The following is a 27,546-nucleotide window of genomic DNA, read 5'->3' as shown; positions in this document are numbered from 1 at the left end:
GAAATTAACAATTTGAGTTCCCTGGCTACTGTGGTTGCCTCCCATGACCCTTCTCTTGTCTAGGCACTCCCCTGATGATTCTGTGGGTACCCACTAGCCCAGGTGCTGACCCACCTGGGCCTGGGGCTGGAAGAGGCAGCATAACCTCATTACCTGGCCGCAGAGTGGGCCCATAACCCAAGGACAGTGGAGGGGACTTCTTTTTGGCTGGGGCTGCTGGAAAAGACGTTTTCTAGCTCCCTCTGGACGCTAAGGTGTGTAGACATGAGGGTCATTGCTTGAACTACAGCAAGAGGTTTTGCCACCAGATGAAAGCTGGTCTGAGTGTGAAACTGACATGGGGAAATGGGGAAAGAAAGACAAACAAGCAAGTACTGGATGACATCTTTGAGCTACTGGCTCAAGCCAGCCCTGAAGAGCTGAGAGTCAGGGTACCCAGCACTTTGCAGTGCTGAGAGCCAGTGAATCCCCTTGTGTATTTAAATAGTTTTGAGCAGCTGCTTGCGATGAAAGGTGTCTAATGCAAAAGTTCCTCAAACCTCCATCTGTCTCTAGCCCCATCTGCTATGATCACGAGTCCTCAAGCCCTTCAGTCTCCCTTGAGTGTTCAAAGGCACCAGGCCTCTCTCTCCAGGGCCTTTGCACAGGCTGTTGCGTCTGCCCAGGCCACTCTCCCCTCCCCCATCTAGCTGACAGATCCCATGGGCCATTATGGTCTCAGCCTAGATGGCATCTCCTCAACGAGGCTCTTCCTAATTCCGGTTCGCTCCAGAAACATTCGCTGAGCTCCTGCTCTGCCAGGCACCAGGCCAGGCCCACCTCTACCCACCCCCCGCCCCCCCGCCCCTCATGGGGAGCTCTGGAGATGCAGCAACATGAATCAAAGGGTCACACTCATGTCCTCAGACGAAGAGAAGAGACCTGGGCCTGGAAGTGAGAGTGTGGCAGGATGACCTGGGGATTTCAAAGAAAGCCAGTGAGACTGGAAAGCAGGGACAGGGAGTTGGGAGTGGAACTTCCTGTCGTAGGAGCACGGAGGTGGTGAGGAGGGTGAGGGTGCTAGATACATTGTGAAAGTAGTCAGCTGGCCTTCCCTGTTTGCCAAGCTGCCTTCTGATTCAGCTTCCATTGTGGGTCTGCAAAGAAGCTGGTGCTGGTCCACTGAGAGGTGTATTTGTCCCTGAAGGTTAATTTATTTTTATATGGATTTTAAAATTGTGATACAATTCACATACCATAATGTATACTCTTTTAAAATGTACAATTCTGGGGTTTTGGTGGTTTTTATTTCGGCATCTTCACAAAGTTGTGTGACTCTCACAACTGTCTAATTCTAGAACATTTTCATGACCTCAGAAAGAGACCCTATGCCCATCAGCAGTCATCCCCCATTTCCCTCTTCCCCTAGTCCCTGGAAACTACTAATCTCCTTTCTGTCTCTAAAGATTTGCTAATGTTGGATACTTCATATCAATGGAATTATAAAATATGTGGTATTTTGGATCTTCTTTCACGGAACACATCTTCAAAGTTCGTCCATGTTGTAGCACAGAGAAGTACTTTCCTTTTATCGCTGAGCAATATTCCGTTGCATGGAGAGACCACATTTTGTTTATCCATTCATCATTTGTTAGACGTTTAGGTTGTTTCACTTTTTTGTCTACTGTGAATAATGTGTGAACACTCACGTGCAAGTTTTTTTTTTTTTTTTTTTTTTGCGGTACGCGGGCCTCTCACTGTTGTGGCCTCTCCCGTTGCAGAGCACAGGCTCCAGACGCGCAGGCTCAGCGGCCATGGCTCACGGGCCCAGCCGCTCCGCAGCATGTGGAATCTTCCCGGACCGGGGCACGAACCCGTGTCCCCTGCATCGACAGGCGGACTCTCAACCACTGCGCCACCAGGGAAGCCCCTCACGTGCAAGTTTTTTTTGTCATGTGTGAGTTTTTGTATGGACGCACGCTCTCATTTCCCTTGGCTGTATACCTAAGAGTGGATTTGTTGGATTATATGGTAACTCTATGTTTAACCCTTTGAGGAACTGCCAGACAATTTTCCAAAGCAGCTGCACCATTTTACACTCCCACCAGTAGTGCACAAGGCTTCCAACTTCTCCACATCCTCACCAACACTTGTTATTAGCTGACGTTTTGATTATCGCCATCCTAGGGGCTGTGAAGATGCATCTCGCTGTGGTTTTGATTTGCATTTACCTTGTTGGCTAATGATGTTGAGCATCTTTTCTTTATTCAGTATTTGTTATATCTTCTTTGGAGAATGTTTATTCAAATCCTTTGCCCATTCTTTAATTGGGTGTTTTGTTTTTGTTGTTGAGCTATACGAGTTCTTTGTGTATTCTGGATATTAACCCCTTATACGATTAACAAATATTTTTCTCCCATTATATATTATTATCTTTTCACTTTCTTGATAGTGTACTTTGCAACACAAAAGTTTTTTTTTTTTATTTTGCTGAAGTCCAGTGTATCTCTTTTTTCTTTTGTTGCTTATGCCTGTGGTGTTATATCTAGGAAACCATTGCCTACCCTAAGATCAGGAAGATTTCCGCCTATGGTTTTTTTTTTTTCTTTCATTTTTGGCTGCGTTGGGTCTTCGTTGCCGTGAGCGGGCTTTCTCTAGCTGCGGTGAGAGGGGGGCTACTCTTCGTTGTGGTGTGCGGGCTTCTCACTGAGGTGGCTTCTCTTGTTGTGGAACACAGGCTCTAGGCTCGTGGGCTTCAGTAGTTGTGGCATGTGGGCTCAGTAGTTGTGGCTCACGAGCTCTAGAACGCAGGCTCAGTAGTTGTGGCACACGGGCTTATTTGCTCTGCGGCATGTGGGATCTTCCCGGACCAGGGCTCAAACCCGTGTCCCCTGCATTGGCAGGCGGATTCTTAACCATTGCGCCACCAGGGAAGTCCCCACCTACGTTTTCTTCTAAGAGTTTTATAGTTTTAGTTCTTACATTTACGTTATTGATCCATTTTGAGTTAATTTTTGTAAATGGTAGAAGATAGGTATCCAGTTTCATTCTTTTGCATGTGGATATCCAGTTGCCCCAGCACCATTTGTTGAATAGATTGTTTTCCCATTGAATTATTTTGGCACCTTTGTCAAAATCAACTGACTATAAATGTATGGGTTTATTTCTGGATTTCCAGATCTATTTCTTTGATCTGTATGTCTATTCTTATGCCACTACCACACAGTCTTGACTACCGTAGCTTTGTAGTAAGTTTTGAAATTAAAAAGTGTGTCTACCAACGTTGTTCTTTTCCAAGATTGTTTTGGCTATTCTGGGTCTCTTGAATTTTTATATGAGTTTTAGGATCAGCTTGTCAACTTCTACAACGCAGGCAGCTGGTATTTTGATAGGGATTGTGTTGAATCTGAGATCCATTTGGGAAATGTTGCCATCTTAACAAAATTAAGTTTTCTAATCCATGAACACAGGATTTCTTTCAGTGTAATTTTCAGTGTACAAGTCTTGTACTCTTGTTAAACTTGTTCCTAAGTGTTTTATTCCTTTTGATGCTAGTGTTAACATAATTGTTTTCTTAATTCCATTTTTGATTGTTCATTGCTATTGTATTGAAATATAATTGATTTTTGCACATGGATCTTGTATCCTGCCATCTTGCTGAACTTTTGATTAGCTCTAATAGTTTTTTGTGAATCCCACTGGATTTCTATATATAAGATCATGTCATCTGCACGTAGAGATAGTTTTACTTCTCTCTTTCCAAACTGGATGACTTTTTTTCTCCCCCAAATCACCCTGGATATAACCTCCAGTACAGTGTTGACTAGAAGTGGTAAGAGCAGACATCTTTGTTTAGTTCCTATTCTCAAGGGAAAAAACTTTCAGTCTTTCACTATTGAGTATGATGTTAGCTGTGTGTTTTTTGTAAATGCCCATTATCAGATTGAGGAAGTACCCTTCTATTTCCTTGTTGAGTGCTTTATCATTAAAGGCTATTGGAGTTTGTGAAATGCTTTTTCTGCATCTATTGAGGTCAGTACAGTATATGGTTTTTGTCCTTTACGGTTAACACATTTTTAAAAGCAGTTACCTGTGCAGGTAGAGGAATAGGAACCAGGAGAATGGGAGACAGGAGTGCAAAAGAGACTTTTTACTGTATATTCTTTTATATTTTTTGGTTTCTTGGATGTATTTCTTATTCAAAAATGAAATAATCTTTTAGAAAATTGTGGGAACATAATATAAAATTTACCATATTAAACATTTTTAAGCTCAGTAGCGTTAAGTATATTCACATTGTTGTGCAACCTCCAGAACTTTTTCATCTTGCAAAACTGAGACTCTATACCCATGAAACAACAACTCCGCATTGCCCCTCCTCCCAGCCCCTGGCAACCACCATTCTACTTCCTGTCTCTATGAATTTGACTACTCTAGGTGCCTCATATCGTGAAATCATACAGTATGTGTCTTTTTTGTGACTCACTTATTTCACGTAGCATAATATCTTCAAGGTTCATCCATGTCGTAGCATGAGTTAGAATTTCCTTTCCTTGTGTTTATCCATTCACTCATTGATGGATATGTGGGACGTTTGGCTATTGTGAGTAATAGCCAAACACGGCTGTTGAACAAGGACGTGCGATGTCTTTCAGACCCTGCTTTCGATTCTTTTGGATCTATACCCAGACGCATTACTTCTGGATTGCACGGTAGTTCTGTTTTTAATTTTTTGAGGAACCACTACAGTGTTTTCCATAATAGCTGCACCATTTTCGTTTATACCAGCAGTGCACAGGGTTCTAAATTTCTCCACATCCTTACCAACACCCGGCTTTTAAAATTATTTATTTATTTATTTTTATTATTTTTTAAAAATAAATTTATTTATTTATTTTGGGGGGCTGCGTTGGGTCTTCGTTGCTGCACGCGGGCTTTCTCTACTTGCGGCGAGCAGGGGCTACTCTTCGTTTTAGTGCGCTGGCTTCTCATTGCGGTGGCTTCTTGTGGAGCACTGGCTCTAGGTGCGCGGACCTCAGTAGTTGTGGCACGCGGGCTCAGTAATTGTGGCTCGTGGGCTCTAGAGTGCAGGCTCCGTAGTTGTGGCGCACGGGTCCAGGTGCTCTGCAGCATGTGGGATCTTCCCGGACCAGGGCTCGAACCCGTGTCCCCTGCACTGGCAGGTGGATTCTTAACCACTGCGCCACCAGGGAAGCCCCTCACCTGGCTTTTTTTTAATAGCAGCCATCCTGATAGGTGTGAGGTATAAATTATCTTTTAAAAGTTCAGGTTTCTGAATCTACAAAGCTGAAGTCCAGACTCTCAACTACTTTTAATCTTACCTTCTTTCAATCTTCTGTGAAGGCATGGCCCTAGACCCAGCTTTGACCCTCCTAGACCCAGGAGGACAACTGGAGGGATGGACAGGAACAGAGAAGGAGGTCCAGTGGGGGACAGTGGGGATTCACGAAAGGCAGGGTGTCCCAGCTCAGGCAAGGTGGCCACGGGCTAGGGTTAGACTGGAGGACCTGGAAGCGGCTGCCTTGTTCTCCACAGTCTCTGGAAACCCATCAGAATTCCTGAGCTCTCTGTGGCTAATCCTGGGTTCCTCCAACAGCTGTAAGTCATGTGAGCATCACTCACAGAATCTGCATTTATTTATTTATAAAATGCAAATGTCTTTTTGTTTTTAATATTTATTTATTTTATTTTATTTTTGGCTGCGCCGGGTCTTAGTTGTGGCATGCAGGATCCTCTGCTGTGGCGTGCAGGCTTTTCTCTAGTTGTGGCACGTGGGTTCTGTCGTTGTGGCGTGTGGGCTCTCTAGTTGTGGCCCGAGTGCTCGTTAGTTGAGGGTGTGCGGGCTTAGTTGCCCTGTGGCATATGGGATCTTTGTTCCCTGACCAGAGATCGAACCCGTGTCCCCTGCATTGGAAGGCGTATTCGTAACTACTGGACCACCAGGGTAGTCCCTGAATCAGCATTTATTGAGCACCACCTGTTCACTGACACTGTGCAGAGCCCAGGGTTAAAAGGACAAATTCCACATGACCTCAAGAAGCTCACTGCAGAGTAGGAAAACAGACATGGAAGCATACTCACCCAAAGGCACTGTGACAGCTGGTGCTTTACAAGTAGAAATGAGTTTCCAACCCAGTCTGCAGATAACGGGGGTCTCCAGGAAGAGGTGGCTGAGTCAGAAGGTCAACCAGGAGGCCAGGGGTGGGGGGAGGTTGTCTCAGTCAGGGGAAGGAGCACAGGAGAGGGTGCAGGTGGGACAGAGGCCAGAGGGCCCATTAGGGGAAGGCCAGTGGTTCAGTTGCCTGAAGTCTGGAGGTCACAGCTGGGCACATAACCAGGACTAGGGTGAGACAAGTGAGGCAGTTGCCTTGGATACAAAGTTGAAGGCCAAAAACTCAGTAATCAATACAATGTTTTAATGCAAAACATGAAACACATATTCCAGGAGAGAAAACTGAATATTGTAAGAATGTCAGTCTTTCCAAAAGTAGTACAAGGAAATTCATGATGAACAAAATAACAAGTTTTAAATGAACACAGGATCAATAATAGTGTTGTGTAAGCCATAGTGGAGGCTGAGGCCAAAGAAATATCAATAATTCTCGTCCTGAGGGTTTTCAAAATTCGATTTTGTGTTCATTGTGTATTTTTCACGTTAATGAAAAAATACTGCACTGAAATCCTACTTATCTTGATCACTCAGTTTCTGGTGCCCCTTAGATCTTGTTCCTGAGACAAATGCCTCGCTCGCCTCACCTTAGTCCCCTTCTCTGCAGCAGGAAGTGGGCTTTCATTGGTAGGCTGTGGCACTGGGGGTTCACCCTGCCGGGTAGAAGTCATTGAAATCTTTTATTTATTAGAATGTGTTTGTATCTGTAGATTTAAAAAACTGATGTGGCAGGAATTCCCTGGCGGTCCAGTGGTTAGGACTCCGCGCTTTCATTGCCGAGGGTGTGGGTTCAATCCCTGGTCGGGGAACTAAGATCCTGCAAGCTGCGTGGCGCAGCCAATGAAACAAAAAAAAACCTGATGTGGCTACACATAAATTAAGATGGGGGGCAAGACTGGTGTCAGGGAGGCCAATTCAGAATTGCTGCCTTAATCTAGGCAGGATGACGAAGCTCGAAGTAAGAAGGAAGCTGTGGGAAGAGTAGGGGAGCGATTCCAAAGACTCCCAAGGGCCAGGCTGTTGGAAGCCCCTGCCTTGGGGGCTGAGGGGGACGGGCGGGTCTAAGACTGTGTCGGGCCCTGGACTGGGAGGGCCAGTTGCTGTGTCTCGTTTAAGAAGGTATGAAAGATGGCGGTTCAGAGCGGAGGAAGCAGCTGAATTCAGTTTGTGATGCTTGGAATTTGAAGATCTACAGGACACCAAAGGGAGCTGCCTGGAGCCCAGGAGGAAAGAGGCTCTGCAGAGACCCTGATTTGGGCGCTGTCAGGGGACAGTCGTCCCCGGAAGGTGGAACCAAAACCAGAGAGGGTACCCTAAGCAGAGGGGCAGGAGGTGGGGGTATGTACAGAAGGGAGTTGAGGCCACGGGGGGCCCTGTTCTTCCAAAAGAAGACACCAGCAGACAGGAATTATCGTTAATTGTCACACCATACTCCATTCATTGAATGGACATTTCCTAAGCATCTTTTATGCACCAGGCACTGTCTGGGCACTTAAGAGGCACTAAGCCGTCCTGGCAGTAAGCTCCGCCCGCGCCCCCCCCCCCCCCCCAGAGCCTACATTCTGGCTTACTCTTCTGTGTTAGTTACACAGGTACGCTTACCTTTAGTCTCAAATTGGTGTGGAGCAAGGGGTAGCCCCTTCATTTGGGAATGCTCACTCAATCTTGTCCTCTTGTTTCTTTTCGAAGCTTCCAATTCTCCCTCTACTGGGTCCTTCCCCATAGGCTATAAGCTATGGGGAAGCTTGAGCTGCGACCACTCCCTCTCCCAGGAGTGCTTCCTCCAGGGGCCCTACACTTAGCACTGCCACTTTTCCATCCGCAGCAGTGTGGCTTCTACCCCATCACACTGGCCAAAATCTCCAACATCTTTTAATACCAAATCCAGTAGGCCCTCTCAGGCCTCACCCTATTTGACGTTTTTGTGGCATTGGATACTGTTCTTTCTTCCTTTTTTGTGGCATTGGATACTGTTCTTTCTTCCCTTGGCTTCCAGAACTCCCCTTTTCTAGCTTGGCTTCTGCCTCTGGGCCTTCTCCCACCCTAGATGTTTTCCACCACTGGGTCTGGGTCTGCCCAGCCTTCTCCTCTCCTCACTCTGGCTGCTATGCTAGGCTGGTCCCTCATGCCATCTGTGTCTGCAGCTGTGTGACCACCTCCATAGAGCCAGCTGCCTAAAGCAGTGGTCCCCGACCTTTTTGGCACCAGGGACTGGCTTTGTGGAAGGCAGTTTTTCCACGGACGGGGGGATACGGTGGGGAGAGAGGATGGTTCAGGAGGTGATGGGAGCGACGGGGAGCGGCAGATGAAGCTTCGCTCACTCACCCACGGCTCACCTCCTGCTGTGCGGCCCGGTTCCCAACAGGTCGCAGACCGGTTTCGGTCCCCTGCGGGTTGGGAACACCTGGCCTAAAGCGATGGTATTTCTTATGCATGCATCGTGTCCAACATTGAACTCGGGAGCTTCCCCCCAGACCTGCAGCCCTGCTGGTATCACTCCACATACATACACACACTCAACAGATAATGGAAATAAATGATCTGTTCTCCCTCTCTATTCAAGTCACGAAGTCTGTCAATAATACCAATAGCTAATACTGAGGGCTTATTACACATCTCACTTAATACTCATAACAACCCAAATGTCAGGTACTATTATCATATGCATTTTATAAAGAAACTGGGATGACAGAGCAGGGTCTCAATTTAAATCCTAGTTCCTAGCTATGTGACCCTAGACAAGTTAACTTATCTATGCCCCGGTTTCTGTAAAATAGTGATGATTTTTTTCTAAGAGTAAATGAATTTATATATATATTATGTATAAAGAACTGGAATAGTGCTTGGAACTTCGTAAGTATTATATAAGTATTAGCTATTACTGTTTTTCTGGCCCAGGCTGGCTCCAAAGCAAGGCACTCGAGCACTATGCTATACTGGCTTTCTCCACTGCTCCTTTGACCTAAATACTTCATTCATTCAACAAATAATTTCCACCACTACTTATGTCAGGCAATGCTTGAGGCGCCAGGAATATAGCAAAGAACAAAGTCTGCGTTCTCGTGGCTGGGGAAGGAGCAAACAGACAGTAAACAGAACAGAAAAATGCCAGGTAGTGGTAAGCACCTGCAGAGGACTCGGTTAGGGTGATGTGGTAGGGAGCCTCTGGGTGGCACTTTTCATTGGAGGGCTGGGGAAAGGCCTCTCAAGAGGTGATGTAAACTGAGATCTGAATGACAAGCCAGCCACGCCAGTATTTCTATAACTCATCCCTGTCACTTGATCCTGCACTGCTCTCTCCAGCCTCTTCCCATGAGTGCCCCAAGCTTGCTGTGTGCCAAACTGCTTGCAAACACGGGGGTCTTACTCCACCATGGCTTGGCTTACGCTGTTCTTTCCGTCCCCCATCACCCAGTAAGTGTCCCCTTGGTCCCCATCCCAGAGTTTAAAATGAGAACCTCGTCAGGGTGCTCTCCACAGATCATAAAAAAGCAGGGTGCAGACCAGAGAACTAGCCCCAGCTTCCTTCCTGATCAGAGAGCCCCAGTGGGTAGCTGTGAGTTTCCTATTCACTCAGTCACAGGAGCCTTCTAGGAAGAGGTGCAAAATAACTTGATTGCTCACAGAATCCCCACCAGCCCTTATTAAAATACAAAATCCTGGGGCTTCCCTGGTGGCACAGTGGTTGAGAGTCCGCCTGCCGATGCAGGGGACGCGGGTTCGTGCCCCGGTCCGGGAAGATCCCACATGCCGCGGAGCGGCTGGGCCCGTGAGCCATGGCCGCTGAGCCTGCGCGTCCGGAGCCTGTTCTCCACAACGGAAGAGGCCACAACAGTGAGAGGCCCGTGTACCAAAAAAAACCAAAACAAAACAAAATCCTGCGCCCAATGCCACACCTCTTTAACTCCAGAAGTGATTCTGAACATTGGTTCAGTTAGGGAAATATCATCACAGCTGAAGGTATCTTGGTTTTGTACCAGGCACCAGGTGCCCAGGATGTAACCATCCTACCTGGGCAGGCTCAAAACCGAAGAAAGTGCTCTAGGTTAAGTTTGACACCAATTAAGTTTTGCCACAGTGACCCATCTGAAGAATTGGCAAAAACACAACGCAAGGGCAATTTTCTGTGCTTCCGCCAACAAGGGAACTTTTCTTTGACTTTTTTGATTGACTCCTAGACCATCTGGTGACACTGATTTAGCAGCCACCATTTTAAAATAGATGCTTTAGTCCCAAATAACAAAGAGGGAACTTTTGAGTGGTCAAAGGCCCTGCACTGTGGTTGGCCTGACCAAGTTCTTCTCCCCATCCCGCAGTTGTAACATCCAGTGACCACCAGGGTGTTTCCCACTGGTAAAATTACCTAGTGCATGAGGTTTCTTGAGATTAAATATTATGTTTGTGCGCTGCTCACAGTAAACCTCACAAACATACGCAACTGGCTATATCAGCGGCTCTCAGAAGGCAGCGTCAGGCACGTGGGCCGGGGGAGTCACCAGCAGACAGGGGGACTTTCTGGCTCCCGGTTCGTTAGCGGGCGGGACGAAGGTGGTCCCTCAACGCGGTGGACCCTGAATTCCCGACGGTCTCGGGCTAATTAGGAAACTGGGAAAACTCTTATCTTTCCTCCCTCCAGGAGGCTCTGCGTGGAGTGCGGGCCGGGGTCGCGCGTAAAGCCTCCCAGGAAACTCAAGACCTCCACAGTCGACAAGACCCAGACACACTGGGGAGCCGAAAACCACCGCTACCCACCGCCCGGGAATTAGGGAACACGCGGCGCCAAAAATGTCCGTCCCACGGCGCAGGCGCCGCGAGCGCGGGCCGTGGATAGGCACTCCGAGAACCGCGCGCTCACGGCCCAATCAGCGCTGGCCTTGCACAAAGCGAGTCCCGCCCCTAGGCCGCCGCCACGAATCCCCTCCCCCCTTCTCTGGCCTCCTCTGCCTGCCCACTCCTGCCCGTGCCCCGCCCCGCGCCGTTCTCAGGTAGAGGCTCGCGATTGGCTTATGGGAGGGACGCGAACTCTGGTTGGTCGCGGCGGAGTCACGAGGGCGCCGTCGTCGCCTTTCCAGAGGCGATTACTGGGCAGGCTCAGTCTTTCGCCTCAGTCTCGAGCTCTAGCTGGCAGCCAAGCGTACGAGCTCTGCGATCAGCGGCCGCCATCGACGTTGCTTCGCTTCTTCTGGGCTCATCTGCGCCACTCGCTCGCCACACACTCCGCAGTCCTAAGCCGCTATTATGGTAAAGCTTGCAAAGGTAAGAGACCTTGCCCGTGCGAGCACGGACGTCAAGGCCTGTTTTCCGAGGAGCGCGCGCGCGGCGCCGCCAGGAGGAGGGCCTGCGCGCCACCCCGGGCGCTTTCGAGGGCGCCATAGTGCGGGAAGTCTCGCGCGATTAGCTGGGAGGTCTCGCGGCTTTTGGCTGTGTGGTAGCGACGTGAAGAGCTTCGGCAGGTGCGGCGGATGGTCGATACGGCGGGGAAGGACTTGGGGGCTGAGCGCGGGAAGGGGGCGCTGGGCCCCGGACGGATGAGGCCAAACTCCTGCGACGGGCCCGAGCGGAGCCCCGCCTCCTGACGCATGTGCCCCGGCTCGCGGCCCGCCACGTGGGCCGCGCCGCGTGGGTCCTGGCGCCTGCTGAGGGCCCCGGGTCCTGGGGCGGAGAGCGGCGGCCCACGGGGTCTCAGCTCCGGGCGGGCGGCAGGTGGGCTCCGGAAGGAGGCCCTGCCGCGTGCTTTTTGCGCAGGGCTGCGCGCACATGGTGGCCTGCGACTTAACCCCACGTGGCCTTGCCGGGGATGAAAGGGGCGGGGTTGATAACCTGGGAAAGGAAAAGTTAATGGAAGACTAAAGCTTAAGACGTGGGTTTGTTTTTTTTTTTTAAGACTGCCCTAATTTAAATTCAGACGAGGGTGGTGGGATTAGGTGCCACAACTTACCCCAAAGGCTTTTTTAAGGTGGTTTTCCCCAGGTGAAGGGCCATGGATTGTTAGCTGTTACAGCGGTCCGATTGTAGGCTCTATTGAAAAATTGTGCCGCGATGCAAGGTTCGATTCTGGCTGGATGTATAGTTTTTAAAATGGGTGTGCTTAAAGGACGCAGCAAGAAGAGAGAGACCGTTTTCTTGAAGTTGCGTTTTTATCCTAAGGTTGGTTTTTGAAGAACTTGACAGGAAATATGTGGGAAGTTGAGAATTCACCTGTGTTAACATTGGTATGAAGAGTAGTTTTTACGTTAATTGTCCTTAACGGTATGAAGAGCGGGTTCTGAGGGAGATGATTGCAGTTTTACTCTGAAGAATGGCCTGAAATGTGGGAGGTGTAATGTGTAATGCGTCTGTTTTAGGCCGGTAAAAATCAAGGTGACCCCAAGAAAATGGCTCCTCCGCCAAAGGAGGTAGAAGAAGATAGTGAAGACGAGGAGATGTCAGGAGATGAAGAGGATGATAGCAGTGGAGAAGAGGTAATTGTATATAGTTTAACGCAGAATTGTGTTAAACTACAAAATGGAGAGTTAAAAGCACGTGGTGTTGGATGTCTGAAAATACTGGCAAAAAATAGGATTATATTCATTCATATATGACCTGTTGTAATGGTCCAGCGTTTCACAAAGTTTTTATTGACCTGTCAAGATACCATAAGAGTAATGAACTTGAGAGGAAAGGTGTGGAGTTTTCATGTGCCCTCTGCAGGGCTTGGTGTGATATAATGCAATAATATATTATTAGTTTTCCACTTTGAACACATGAGCCCCACATACCTGCTGGAGAAACAGCCTGGACAGTTAACTGTCCTGCGAGTGGCAGCTTTGAGCATTATATTTAGGTCTGAGGTTAACCTTAACAGATTCTTCTAGTCTCTAAGTAGGATTAATTGGTCTTTGTTATCCTATATGGGCTTGGTAATACTAAACACTGTTACAATGTGTGGATTGAGGGTTGCCACCTCCCGTTGTGTTAGCACTTAAGTAGCACTCCCAGCTACTGTTGGCTAGCTGCAAAGACACCTAATTGCTGTATTTGCTCATGTTTCTTATTTAGAATTTAATAAAGATTTTATTTTGACACACATAAGCTGATAAAACCAATAGTCAACAAAATGTGGTTTTGAGTGACTTAAATGTAGATAAATGACAGTTTTTTTTTAAGCCAATGTGTTCACTCTTTGTATTAATTTTGCAACGATTGATTGATGTTCATTTTCTCTTTGGTCCTAAGAATGAGCATTCAGTGAACTTTATTCCTCCACCCACTGTGAGAGCCCCAAATAACTTAGTAACACTTAGCAGGTAGTCCTTTCTATGTGTAAGGCTTTTAATTACACATATCAACTCAATCCTTAAAGCAACGTATAAAGTTGAGATATTTTCAGATGGGAAAACTATTGAGGCTTAAAATTAAGTTTTAAAGCTTTGCCTAAGCCCACGCAGTGGCGTCCAGTCTATTTTCAGAGTCCGTGTTAGGGTGTGCTGATGGACTGTGACTTGAAGCGTACAGAAGGACATGTTACTTGACCCTGTAGTTTAACTTGCTAACATCTAGTGCATGTGGTCTTCAACTAGAGGCAGTGCTAGAATTTAGCATTCATTTATGGGACCAAGGCTCTCTTGAGTTTGGAAACAGGCCTATGTTGGTTTTTATTTATTCTTAAGGTTGTTATTCCTCAGAAAAAAGGCAAAAAGGCTACCACAACTCCAGCAAAGAAGATGATGGTTTCCCCAACAAAAAAGGTTGCAGTTGCCACACCGGCAAAGAAAGCAGTTGTCACCCCTGGCAAAAAGACAGCCGCTACGCCAGCCAAGAAGACAGTTACACCTGCCAAAGCAGTAGCAACACCTGGCAAAAAGGGAGCCACACCAGGCAAAGCATTGGTAGCAACCCCTGGTAAGAAGGGAGCAGCCGCTCCAGCCAAGGGAGCAAAGAACGGCAAGAATGCCAAGAAGGAAGACAGTGATGAGGAAGATGAAGATGACAGTGAAGAGGAGGAGGAGGAGGATGAAGAGGAGGAGGAGGATGAATTCGAGCCTGCGGTGATGAAAGCAGCTGCTGCTCCTGCCTCGGATGACGAGGATGAGGATGACGAGGATGACGGTGAAGATGACGATGAGGATGACGAGGATGATGAGGATGGTAAGGCATTGTGTTGGGAGTCCTTGGGCTCCTGTTTGCAAGATACATTAGGGGCGAGGCGTGGGTGGTAATGCTGTGCTCCTGACGACCTGGGGTGGGTTAGACAAGCATCATCCCAGGGTTTCTCTGGGCTGCTTGTGGTGCGCTCGTGGTACCTGTGGTGCCTGTGAACGATTGCCTGCTCCTGAGTAACATGCTTCAAACAGCTCATCCTGTATTTTTCAAAATGTAGAATTTTGCTTCCAAGTGATTTGTTAATTCTTGCCATAACAACTAAGCACAGTGGCATGGACAAGATTACATTCATTTTCCTTTGGCTTTTCCTAGGACTAGGAATAGAACTGGGATAATTCTGAGTTTTTGACGAGGTGGCTTCTCTTTCAGACTCAGAAGAAGAAGCTATGGAGACTGCAGCAGCCAAAGGAAAGAAAGCTCCAGCAAAAGCTGCTCCTGTGAAGGCAAAGAGCACTGCTGAAGAGGAAGATGAGGAAGATGACGAGGAGGACGAGGAGGAGGACGAGGACGAGGAGGACGACGACGAGGAGGAGGACGAGGACGAGGAGGACGACGACGAGGAGGAAGGTAATTGAGTTATAGGTTCTGAAGTGCATTGGCATGAGCTTTGTTTAAGGGAGATGCTTGAGGATGTGTGGCTACTTGTGGATGACATAGATTGTTTGATATCTTGACCAGAACTTGTCAAAGAAGCACCTGGAAAGCGAAAGAAGGAAATGGCCAAACAAAAAGCAGCTCCCGAAGCCAAGAAACAGAAAGTGGAAGGTAACTTAGAGAATTAGGAGGTGGGAAATAACACCTAATAGCACAAGTGATGAACAACAAAGGGACTTAATACTGAAACCTGATGTTACATTGCAATGTGCTGATGTGCTGTGTACAGAAATAATTTGACTAATAGTCAAATATACTGGAAAATAGACTAATTTGAATAAATTTTTTGTACAGCCACAGAACCAACTACATCTTTCAATCTCTTTGTTGGAAACCTGAACTTCAGTAAATCTGCTCCTGAATTGAAAACGGGTATCAGTGACCTTTTTGCGAAAAATGATCTTGCAGTTGTTGATGTCAGAATTGGTGTGTCTAGGTAAGTGTGGGGGAGCTATGCTGTAGTTCTGCACGATACTCGTGGTCTGCTAATGCTTTTTCCTTCCCCTTTTAGAACCGTAGCCCATTATCTTTAATGTGAGTATGTTAAAGTCTTTAAAGATTAGACATTAATGAATTAAATCATTGGACTATAAAATTGTAAAACCCCCAAATTGAAATTCCCATAATCGTCCTTAACTTTTGATATAGCACAGTCTAGTTTCTAATAATGAGATTTGATGCTTATCTTAGAAGTAGCTAATTAGACCTGAGAAGCCATAATAGTGAATGCTTTTAATCAGACAGGATTTTCCTACCTTGGTGCTTAACCAGGTGGTTTTTGTCATCTGCTCTCAGTTGTTAAGGCACAGTGTAACTAACGCAGGTCTCAGAGGTGAACTTGCGTCAGGCCTTGGTGCTTAGATCCTGCTCTGTAGCCTCGGCTTAAAAGAGCCTGCCTCGGTTTTATTAATTGTATAGGTGCTTTTTAATCCTTGTTTGCACTGTCATATTAGTGTTGCTGCTTGCCCAGAATATGTGTACGTGGCTCTTGTTTGGTGGGGTTTTTTGTTTTTTCCCCCCACCTGTAATTTTTTTTTTTTTGTCCTCTTCGCCTTAAAGGAAGTTTGGCTATGTGGATTTTGAATCTGCTGAAGACCTGGAAAAAGCCTTGGAACTCACTGGTTTAAAAGTCTTTGGCAATGAAATTAAACTAGAAAAACCAAAGGGAAAAGACAGTAAGAAAGGTATGTAAAGCTTTAGGTAATGATGATACTTGTTAATGACTATGTATCTAGTCTAATGTAGACAAACCAGGGTAAGTAGTTTAACTTTTTTTCCTTTGGCTTCCTCATAATGTTGTGAGGATTAAATGAATTAGAATGCTAAATGTTTACAACAGTGCCTGGCACTGCTTGCTAGATTTTATCAAAAAATAATTGGTTAGATGTACCTAAATTAATAGTCCTTTCCTCACTGGACCTAGAGCAGATCCCTAACTACTCCTTTTGCATCTTTTACCCTTCTCTGTATGCACTTGTCACATTTTAAGTGTGTGTTTATGATCTTTTTATATTTTAATTTCTTTAAGTAAAAAAAATTTTTTTGGCCATGCCGTGCAGCTTGCAGGATGCTAGTTCTGCGACCAGGGATCAAAGCATGCCCCCCTGCAATGGGAGCTCTGAGTCCAAACCACTGGACCGCCAGGGAATTCCCTACACTTTTTTGTTTTTTAATGATATTTTTAATTGAAAAATACTGAACATCTCTTCTCTATATACAACATAATTAGCTGTATTTTAAATATTCAGTGCATAGTTTGTTGTCAGCTGTGACAACAGTTTGTTTTGCCACTGCTATATCTCCATAATAGCAGAGTGCCTCCTACTTGTAGAAACTCTTTTTTAATTTTTAACCTTTATATTTTATTTTTCTGGCTGTGCTGTGTGGCACGCAGGATCTTAGTTCCCTGACCAGGGATCCAACCCGTGCCCCCCTACGTTGGGAACGCAGAGTCTTAACCACTGGATGGCCGGGGAAGTCCCTCAAAATTATTTCTTAAACAGAACTTTTACCTTGGTCAGTCTTTGGTGATCTTTGGGGGAAGAATGGTCTTTTAAGCCATCCAGTTCATTTTTGTGTTTTTGTTTTTTAATCTAGAACGAGATGCGAGAACACTTTTGGCTAAAAATCTTCCTTATAAAGTTACTCAGGAAGAATTAAAAGAAGTGTTTGAAGATGCTGTGGAGATCAGATTAGTCAGCAAGGATGGAAAGAGTAAAGGGTATGTTTTGTGTCTACTGCAGTGTTTCATTAAAATTAATGAACTTTACTAATTTATAAAAGAAATGTTGATTTAATTTTCCTGTGTTTGTGATTTTGGGCAAATTAATTATTCTATGTCAGTCACCCATCTGTACAATGGGGATAATGTACTTTAAGTGATAAAATAGAGTGATTTTATTGTAAGATGAGCTAATGTATAAAATACTATACATGTGCCTAGCTTACAGTAAATGTTTTGGAAATAATTGTAATTATTGTAGTGAGGTGGACTTAATGTGAACAAATTTTCTAGAAGTGTTTGGCAAACTTTCTGTAGTGGGAGGAAAGTTTAACTTGAAAAGTGGAAGATGGCAGAAACCTTGAACATTTCAATTACTATAAAACAAAGGACATTTTTATTGTACTCATCTGAAATATGGGCATGTTGCTGAGATTAAAAAACATCTGTGTTAGAGAATTAATATGGTTTTAAAAATCAAGTGAGTTCTTAATGTTTTTTCCTTTTGTAGGATTGCTTATATTGAATTTAAGACAGAAGCTGATGCAGAGAAAACCTTGGAAGAAAAGCAGGGAACAGAGATAGATGGGCGATCCATTTCCCTGTACTATACCGGAGAGAAAGGTCAAAGTCAAGACCACAGAGGTGGAAAGAATAGCACTTGGACTGGTAAGAATTTATAGGCTTCCTACAGGGTTCTGGAATTGATGGAGGGAAAAGAAATCCTTTGCATCTTTGTACTTTATAAAGTTGACTGATAAATTGGATGGAGATGTAGATCAGCAAGTTATACCTGTATTTGTAATTGAGTGTCTTGAATGAGGGCTATATGAAATCTTTGTACTAGAACACAGATAAATCTAGCTTCCTTTGCATGTTTTATACTGTAAAGGACCTAGATCGTGTGCATTTAAAAATTAGAATATGCTAGGAAGACACAGGGCTGTAGTCAGCTTACATCTGAACAGTAAGAGTGGAAAGAAGCAGCATGTAACAGTACATAGTAGGTACTTGATATGTTGAGTACCAGGTAGGGTTCCACTTGTATCAGCATTGGTGTGTTAACTCTCCCAAGCACAGAGATTCTTTAAGAACAATGTGTAGCTGTGACTGAGGTTGGGAACTACTGCTTCAGTCTTAATTTGACATCTCTTTATTTGTAGGTGAATCAAAAACCCTGGTTTTAAGCAACCTCTCCTATAGTGCAACGGAAGAAACTCTTCAGGAAGTATTTGAGAAGGCAACGTTTATCAAAGTGCCCCAGAACCAAAGTGGCAAATCTAAAGGGTAAAATAATTAGTATCTTTATGTTGTCAGTTACAGGCTTTTAAGAGTATCTCGTGGAGGTAAAATCATGTTCTCCTGGCCATTAGTAGAAGCTGCACCATTGAAGTGTTTGAAGAAAAAGGCTTGGTGGCATCAGAGGAGCTGTGTGCTTGGTAACTTACTCTAAATGTTGACTCTTTATCCTCAGGTATGCATTTATAGAATTTGCATCATTTGAAGATGCTAAAGAAGCTTTAAACTCATGTAATAAAAGGGAAATTGAGGGCAGAGCCATCAGGCTGGAGTTGCAAGGACCCAGGGGACAACCTAATGCAAGAAGCCGTAAGTTAACTTCATTAACGGGCTATTGTTTGTGGTTGCGTCCTCAGATCTAGAACGTTTGTTTCTGTTGCTGCTGAGTGAGTGACACTGGACATGATGACTGATTATCTGAGAAACAGCTGATGAAAGCTCACGCAAAGCCCTCTAGATAGTCAAGTTCTGATCCAGCCAAGTCAGCACTGAGCAGCACATTTGCCAGGGGGTTACTGTCTTGTATGGTGTTTGTAGCTGCCTGGTTTAGAACTACTTTCACTTGCTTGGGTCGCTGCTTCTCCTGTTTTCCATAAAAGATTCTCAACTGCTCTGGTGATCAGTGAAAACTTGACATGGCATTTGGTCTAAGCCCTTCGCTTGAAACGTTAGTTGACCAAGTTGCTTTTACCCAGACACTCAAGGTGAAATGCTACTACCTTTTGCTAAGATGAGCATTCTTAGCCAGTAGTCAGATACTAGACTGCAACATGCAAGTCCAGCATGTTGTCGTAAATTGTGACTTTAATAAAAAGTACAATTTTTATTTTTCCTTTCCCAGAGCCATCCAAAACTCTGTTTGTCAAAGGTCTGTCTGAGGATACTACAGAAGAGACATTAAAGGAGTCGTTTGATGGCTCTGTTCGTGCAAGGATAGTCACTGACCGGGAGACTGGATCCTCTAAGGGGTAAGTAAGATGCAGGGAACATGTGGCGTCCACCAGGTGGAGAGTTCCCACCTAAGACGTCTTCTCATTGAGCTCCTTTCTGTCGATCGGTGACAGTTTAGGATTCGCACGAGAAGAAGAGACAATTCACAGAGCTAGCATTGTTGCCTTCTGTCTTCACAGAGGTATATTCAGCTGTTTTGTGGGACATTGTTTCAGCTTTCCATAGAGAACTGCCCCCACCTTGGTCTTGCCCCAGCTAAGCATCACCATCCAACATGTGGGAGTAACTTGGCATTTGTTCCACATGTTGGCTTTATAATGGGCGATTTCGTTTGGTGTTTTTAGGTTTGGTTTTGTAGATTTCAACAGCGAGGAAGAGGCCAAAGCTGCCAAGGAGGCCATGGAAGATGGTGAAATCGATGGAAACAAAGTTACTTTGGACTGGGCCAAGCCTAAGGGTGAAGGTGGCTTCGGAGGCCGAGGAGGAGGCCGAGGTGGCTTCGGTGGCCGAGGAGGAGGCCGAGGTGGCGGCCGAGGTGGATTTGGAGGCCGAGGCCGGGGAGGCTTTGGAGGTAAGGGGCGCGGTGGCCACCCAGCTGTGTGTGCCAGGTAGCCGTGGCAGTGCACTCCTGGACCTGAGCCTGCAGGCCCCGGTTCCTGCACCAGTCCCCACTTGTCCTGCTGGGGAGGGCATGGCTGGCAGCTTTGCAGCCGCTCTTCAGTGACGGCTTGCCTTCCTGCAGGGCGAGGAGGCTTCCGAGGAGGCAGAGGAGGAGGAGGAGGAGACCACAAGCCACAAGGAAAGAAGACGAAGTTCGAATAGTTTCTTCTATCCCTGTCTTCCCCTCTTCCATTTGAAAGAAAGGACTCTGAGGTTTTTACTCTGTTACCTGCTCAATGACAGAGCCTTCTGAGGACATTCCAAGACAGTATACAGCCCTGTGGTCTACTTGGAAATCCGTATAGATAACATTTCAAGGGAGATAACCCTGTTGGTGTTGACTGGATATTCGTATAAACTTTTTAAAGAGATGAGTGATAGAGCTAACCCTTATCTGTAAGTTTTGAATTTATATTGTTTCCTCCCATGTACAAAACCATTTTTTTCCTACGGAGTTTTTTGGTTTTGTTTTTGTTTTTTTGCGTTGGTGGGTTATAAAGGAAAGCAGAATGTTTTATCATGATTTTTGCTTTAGCAACTTTGGGACAAATTAAAAGTCCTAAACTCTGGTGCCAGACTTGTACTTCCTGTCCTAGAGTGTTTCTCCTGGAATACACTGAGAGTGGAGCATGGCAAATCAGTTCTGCCACTCCAGATCTCCACCCCCTGTGAAAATGCTTATGCTTTGGTTTCAAGTATCCCAGCCATAAGTTTTTGCAGCCCTGTGTATGTCACGTGAAAGGCTCATTGGAAGTCCACTGTGGCCTTAGCCCACTTAGAAACAGGCCTGAGGGGTCAGGTGTCCTGAAAAAGTGCTTTGGAAAGAGGGCCAGGAGCACTTTGGTCCGGCCTTGTTTAGGTGGGTGCGAGAGCGACGACTGAGTGTACTTCCTGCTGGGTGCGTGGGCCAAAACGGAGGCTTTGGGACTGTGAGGCTGGAGAGGAAGCTACCGGTCTAGCCGATGGACCTGATATCTTTTGTAATTCCCCAGCACCCTCAGGTTAAACCAACAAGAAAGGCCTTTGGTTTTGCACTATGATGAGAACGTGGACATTCTGGCTTGTTAAGCATTCCCTTGCCCACCCCCCACTTCCAGTAAAAGGTCACGAGAGGCCTAGGTCAAGCGATTAACATGATATATTTAGTTGGAAAATGGTGCGCAAGATGGTACAGAATGAAAGTACCAACTCAAAAATCCGGTACCGGTAGACTAGAGGGCAAACTAAAGGATTTGAATTAGCTTAGTTTTGGCCTGGTTATGAGTTGCTGGCAGGATGAGGGAATCTAAACCTTGTGCATATCACGTACCACTCACCAAGTCAAGTCCGTTGTAAGTACTAAAGGAGCAGACCAGGACAAATAACCTGGTTTGAAGGGGTGGAAGATTGGAAGTTTGGGTGCTGCTGGGAAGAAAAATCAAGCCAGCAGAGGGACATCCTCTCATCAGGCAAACCTAAAAACTAAAATGAACCATTGGAGAGCCTACTGTATAGCTCAGGGAACTCTACTCAGTGCTCTGTGGTGACCTAAATGGGAAGGAAATCCACAAAAAGGGGGATATATGTATAGGTATAGCTGATTCACTTTGCTGTACAGTAGAAACTAACACAACATTGTAAAGCAACTATACTCTGATAAAAATTAAAAGCAAAATAATGAAATGAACCCTTGGTAGCCTATATTTTTCTAGAATTAAAAGTTTAATTAGTTGGAGCCCATTAGGGCTACTCACGAGTTAAAGTATGTTGCGTCTTAAAGCAACGCTGAGTAGAGTTTTAGCTGAGCATGTGAAAAGTTATGTCATTTATAATCAGCTCAGTCTGTCCCAAACTGGAATTTGAAGAAGGGGTCTGTGAGATTGGCCTTTGGGTCTGCAGGGCCTTCTCCATTACCCCGCAGCTGTTTTCTGGGTTTAAACCTGAAAGCGTAGTGCACTCTTCGGCCATCTAGGAACATGAATTAGCATTTGCCGGCTTGGCAGAGCCAGTGCTTATTCAGTACTTGGGTTAACTTTTAAGACCCTGTGGTGATTGGGGGTGGGGGGGGTGGGTTCTCTTTGGCAGGGGGGGCTGAACCTGACCCTGCTAGCAGCCCAGTTGCAGGAGTTCTTGGCTCCTAGGGTAGGGCCTGCATTGAGATAAGTCTGAACCCACTTTGCTAACCCACTGGCAGTCAATGGTGCTGGTAGTGTGCCAGGCGTTTACCTCAGCCTCTCTGTAACCGGCTGTGGGGCAAGACACGAGCAGAAAAATAGGATTCCTTCTTCCTAACTGCTGTTTTTCTTTCAAGTGAAGGAAACAGTCCAGCCCTGTGTCTTACTAGTCATTCCAGCCAGGGGTATTATGCCGACTTCCAGTGAAAGGAAGATGAGGATGGAGGGTGGTTACCCTTTGCGATGGCCGAGGAGCTCTAGGGCTTGCACGGAGGGAGTCCTGCAGACTTAATCCTAGGCCTGCCTGCTTCCTCTGGTTTCTGGTTTGGATTGGGTGAGGGTTTTGCAGCCATTTTAGAAAAGCAGCTCCCTACGGCAAATGGTTGTCGCCACTTCCATCATCCGTCCAGCAGGTGGCAGCACATCCACAAGGATGTGGACACCTGACAGAGGCGTCGAGAAGGAAGCCGAAGATTGTCTCAGGCCAATGGGTTTTCAACTCCAAACTCAATCTATGTAGTGATAGGGTCTGGGAATCTGCAGGAAGTGCACTCAGCACACAGAGATGGTGTGGAATCCCCGCCAAAAAAGTGGATTCCAGTTGGGTACAAGAAATACAGTTTGTTGAATGCTGTCCTGTGCTTATCTCAGAGTTGTCCCATTTACCCATACTTGGCCCACTAATTACTTCATTGTAACCCAATCTTTGTCTGCCCTCAGCCTTAAAAAGTGCCAAAGCTACTTCCCTGGTGGCGCAGTGGTTGAGAGTCCACCTGCCGATGCAGGGGACACGGGTTCGTGCCCCGGTCCGGGAGGATCCCACATGCCGCGGAGCGGCTGGACCCGTGAGCCATGGCCGCTGGGCCTGTGCGTCCAGAGCCTGTGCTCTGCAGCGGGAGAGGCTGCGACAAGTGAGAGGCCCGCACACCGCAAAAAAAAAAAAGTAAAAAGTGCCAAAGCGTTTCTCATCTCAAGAGAGCTTGTCTCCTGAGCCTACCTCCCTGCCTAGCCGTTCCCTCTAGCCTTTATTGCCAGACTTCGAGAAGGACCACACTCCTGCCTCCCACTTTGCCTCCAGTAGTGTGGCTTCTGTCCCCACCTCAGCACTGAGTTCGTTAAGGGTGCCAGTGACCAAAGGCTGCAAATCCAGTGGTTGGTCCTCCCCTAGTTTATGGCTTCCCTGCAGCACCTGACATTCTTCCTGCCGACCTGCAACGTCCTTTTCTCCCACGGTTAGGAAAAGGGTGGAGGCTCTGTGACAGTAGGATGAAGAGGGATGAGAACAAATAAACTTGGGAGTAGAGCCTCCCAACAGGATTTTATCCAATTAATATTTATGAGCCAGTGGCTGTTCCTCCACATCAGGTAACCCCGTCATTGGAGGAGAAAGACTTTACTGCTGGTCCTTCGACATGGAAATGTGAAAAGAACCCTCGTGTTCCTGCCAACCTGAGTGGAGGGACTTGGTTTTATTTACTGTTCTGTCTCATGGGCCTAGGACAGTCCCTGACACATAGTAGGTATTCAGTAGGTAATGAAGGAATCCTGGAGAAACTCCTTCCCTCAACTGCAGGAAACCTATGGCAGCAGCAGGAGGGACTCTCTAAGGCCAGGAGTTCTTAATGTACGTTTTTCAAGTTCTTAACATTTTTGTGTTGGGAGTTCTTTTGGGAGTCTGGCAAAGCTTTTGAAACCTTTTCAGAATAATGTTTTCAAATACTTTTTTTTTTTAAAGCATTATAAGGGAAATCAAGTATATTGAAATTTTTTTTTTTTTTTTTTTTTTTTGCGGTACGCGAGCCTCTCACTGCCCTGGCCCCTCCCGCTGCGGAGCACAGGCTTCAGACGCGCAGGCTCAGCGGCCATGGCTCACGGGCCCAGCCGCTCCGCGGCACGTGGGATCCTCCCGGACTGGGGCATGAACCCACGTCCCCTGCATCGGCAGGTGGACTCTCAACCACTGCGCCACCAGGGAAGCCCTGAAAAAAGTTTTTAAAATATTAAAGTACATAATTTGTGATAGAATTGTGTTATGTGTTCACTAATACATTAGGTAAGATGTATTTACATTTTTAAAATTTGTAGTCGCTCTACAATTGTACAATGAAGTGAATCAGCTGTATGTATACATATATCCCCTCCCTCTTGGACCTCCCCCTCCACAGGATGTATTTACATTTAAAATACAGTTAGGGAGTTTGGTTCTGGTAATGATGGAGTGGCTTGTAACAGACTAACCCTCCTGTTGATAATTATAAACTCGACAAAATATAGGAATCAACTTCTGAAGGTGTTGAAGACCAAACAATACCAGATAGAAACTGGAGCAGAAACCATCCTTGAAAGAAGGTAAGGACACGGGAGGAGATACATGTTTAACCATCTTTCCCCTCAAGGGTACCCAACCTCGATTAGCATGAACCTTTGGGCATAGAGTTTAAGCAGAAAAACCTTTGGGCATAGAGTTTAACCAGAAAGGGAGTCTTACTAAACTGAGCAGTCAGGTTGGAGTTTGAGTCTGGAAACTTTCCTGAAGATGAGGGAGACAGAGAAGAAAGCCATAAAATATGCATACAAGTTGCCTTCAAATTCTTGGCTGAGTCCTAAACTGATGAGTAGAGCAAGAGTCTCGAGCACAGGGGAAAACAAGGGAAAGGTGAAATCGCTGGCTATAGGTTCCAGCACATACCTGGTGCTGGAGAGAAGTTTGAAGTTCAAGTTCTGCCCAGTTAGAGGTGTTTGATAAACACTTAAGCTTTTCTTTGAAACTCAGAAGAATCATACTTCAGAAGTAACAGCACGTTCCAGGCCCATGGATTAAACCCTAGGACTAAGGGCAAAATGCAAAACTAAGATAGACTCACCCTAACAAAACCTAAAGCCTAAAACTTAGCCCCCACGTAATCAATGGGGGAATCTGTTGGGAATTTAATTGCCTACTAGAACAAAATCCAACAGTGTTCAGGGGACGGTAACAATCCAAACTCTGCAATATGTCATACATAATGTCCAGTAAGAAAAAGGTAACTAACTATATGTGCAATGACGTATGAAAATGTCCACAATCGAGAAAAAAGCAAACAACTCGTTGAAATTTGTAAGCAAGGACTTTAATCGTTGTAAATATGTTAAAGACTTTACAGGAAAAGATAAATGAAACGGGGAATTTCTGGAGAGAGATGGAGACTCTGAGAACCAAATGGGAATCCTAGAACTGAAAACAATATATTAAAAAATTCACTAGAAAGGCTTAGCAGCAGGAGAAAGTATCAGTAAACTAGAAGATAGACCAATAGTAATATAGAGGTCAAAGCATGCTACCCCAAAATATGATATCATATTAAATATTTCAAGCTGAAGGAATTTGAGAAACAGCAGGTACAAGAAGGACTTACAGAGCTTCCCCTGAAGCAAGTCCTAGAACCCTCATATGAGAGGTGCCCTCCTTATACCCGGAGGAAAGGATCACCCTTATCTCTGAAGACAGACGGACACCAAGAGGGAATTTGAAGGAACAGGCCTTGCTGTTTCCCCCAGTTTACTACACTCAGTTCATACCCTTTTTTGGGGGGTTCTATCATATTTTTCCACAACTCTCCACCCTTCATCAAATCTAACATAAAAATACTAAGGTTTAACCACTTCTTCAGGTTTTCATTTCCGTATGAAGGCTCCCACATCATGTAAGACTTATATTAAATAAATTTGTATGCTTCTCTCTTTTTAATCTGTCTTTTGTTACAGGGCTCCAGCCAAGAACTTAGAAGGGTAGAGGGAAAAGATATTTTTCCTCCCCTACATGATCCAAACTGAAGCTCAAAGAAAAAATGTTGGGAGAAAAATGAGCAGAACCTCAATGACATTACCAAACTGTCCATCATGTGTCATTGATCCCAAGAAGGAGAGGAAAGAATGAGTGGGCAGAAATAAATCTCTTAGAAAAGTAATGGCTTAAAAATATCTAAATTGATGAAAAACAACCTACAGACCCAAGAAGAAAGTCATACACACCTCAGCACATCATAACTGAATTGCTAAACAACAAAGATAAAGCCAGACAAGAAAGACCGATTATGTGCAAAGGAACATCTATAAGAATGATGGCTAAGTCTCATCAGGAAAATTATAATAATGGATGATATCTTTAAAGTGCGAAAGGAAAAATATCAATCTAGAATTCTAAATCTACAAGGTGTGCTTCAAAAGTAAAGGAGAAATAAGTCATTTTCAAACAAATGAAGCTGAGAGAACTCATCACCAGTAAGTACACTTGCATTTCAAGAAATGCTAAAGAAAGGTTTTCATGCCGAAGGGGAATGATATCAGCTGGTAAGCTGCATCTTCCAGAAGAAATAAAGAGCACTGGAAATGGTAAATAATTTATCCTTTGAAAGGTAGTCTTTGTCTAAGGCAAAAAACATACACGTATATTCTGGGGTTTATAATATATGTAAAAGTAAAGTACATGACAAAAATAGCACAAACTAAGGGAAGTAGGTCAATGAAATTATATGATTTTAAGATTCTAGTATTACACTTAAGCTAGTATAATGTTAATTTAAGGTAAGCAGTGATAAATTAAAGATGAGTATTGTAATCCCTAGAGCAAACATTAAATAAAATAATATAAGCCAATAGAGAATATGGAATATTAATTCCAAAGATGTGAAATGTGGGCTTCCCTGGTGGCGCAGTGGTTGAGAGTCCACCTGCCGATGCGGGGGACACAGGTTCGTGCCCAGGTCCGGGAATGTCCCACGTGCCGTGGAGCGGCTGGGCCCATGAGCCATGGCCGCTGAGCCTGCGCGTCCGGAGCCTGTGCTCCACAACGGGAGAGGCCACAACAGTGAGAGGCCCGCGTATCGCAAAAAAAAAAGAAGGAAAGAAGTGAAATGTTAAAAAATAACCCCAAATAAGGTAGAAGAACGAGGATTAGATGGGATACTAGAAAACAAATAGTGGAATGATAGTTTATTTAAACTCAATCATACCAATAATTACAGTAAGTGAAGACGGACTAAACGAAAGGTAGAGATTGTCAAACTGGATGAAAAACACAAGAGCTAACTATAAGCTATTTACAAGAGGTGCCCATTAAATACAAAGAAAAAGGTTGACATAAAAAGATGGAAAGGAATATACCATGAAAACGCCAGGCGTAAGAAATCTGTTGTGACTATATCAATGTCAGACAAAGTAGATTTCAAAACGAGGAGGATAGGGCTTCCCTGGTGGCGCAGTGGTTGAGAGTCCGCCTGCCGATGCAGGGGACACGGGTTCGTGCCCCCGTCTGGGAA

At 45.4% G+C, this 27,546-nt stretch overlaps 1 protein-coding gene and 3 non-coding genes across 4 annotated transcripts; all 4 read left to right on the top strand.

The window, feature by feature from the left end:
* The first annotated feature begins 11,407 nt into the window (after positions 1-11,407).
* On the top strand, positions 11,408-20,679 carry NCL (nucleolin). Its single transcript, XM_065880471.1, has 14 exons — positions 11,408-11,425; positions 12,514-12,630; positions 13,819-14,296; positions 14,681-14,878; positions 14,990-15,076; positions 15,260-15,401; positions 16,025-16,149; positions 17,063-17,186; positions 17,698-17,855; positions 18,350-18,473; positions 18,661-18,794; positions 19,327-19,453; positions 19,781-20,007; positions 20,179-20,679. Exons 1-14 carry the CDS (start codon positions 11,408-11,410, stop codon positions 20,256-20,258), a joined length of 2,139 nt encoding a protein of 712 aa, XP_065736543.1. The 3' UTR covers positions 20,259-20,679.
* On the top strand, positions 15,116-15,185 carry LOC136126157 (small nucleolar RNA SNORD82). The gene has a single exon (XR_010656054.1). It is a non-coding gene; the product is annotated as a small nucleolar RNA SNORD82 (small nucleolar RNA).
* LOC136126158 (small nucleolar RNA SNORD20) lies at positions 18,883-18,962 on the top strand. The gene has a single exon (XR_010656055.1). It is a non-coding gene; the product is annotated as a small nucleolar RNA SNORD20 (small nucleolar RNA).
* LOC136126149 (small nucleolar RNA SNORA75) lies at positions 19,512-19,645 on the top strand. Its single transcript, XR_010656048.1, has one exon. It is a non-coding gene; the product is annotated as a small nucleolar RNA SNORA75 (small nucleolar RNA).
* Positions 20,680-27,546: the final 6,867 nt, after the last annotated feature.

The sequence above is a fragment of the Phocoena phocoena genome, chromosome 7 (assembly GCF_963924675.1).
Source record: "Phocoena phocoena chromosome 7, mPhoPho1.1, whole genome shotgun sequence".
NCBI lineage: Eukaryota > Metazoa > Chordata > Mammalia > Artiodactyla > Phocoenidae > Phocoena > Phocoena phocoena.
Note: the sequence above shows the minus strand (reverse complement) of the source record. Positions and strands in the feature narration are given on the sequence as shown.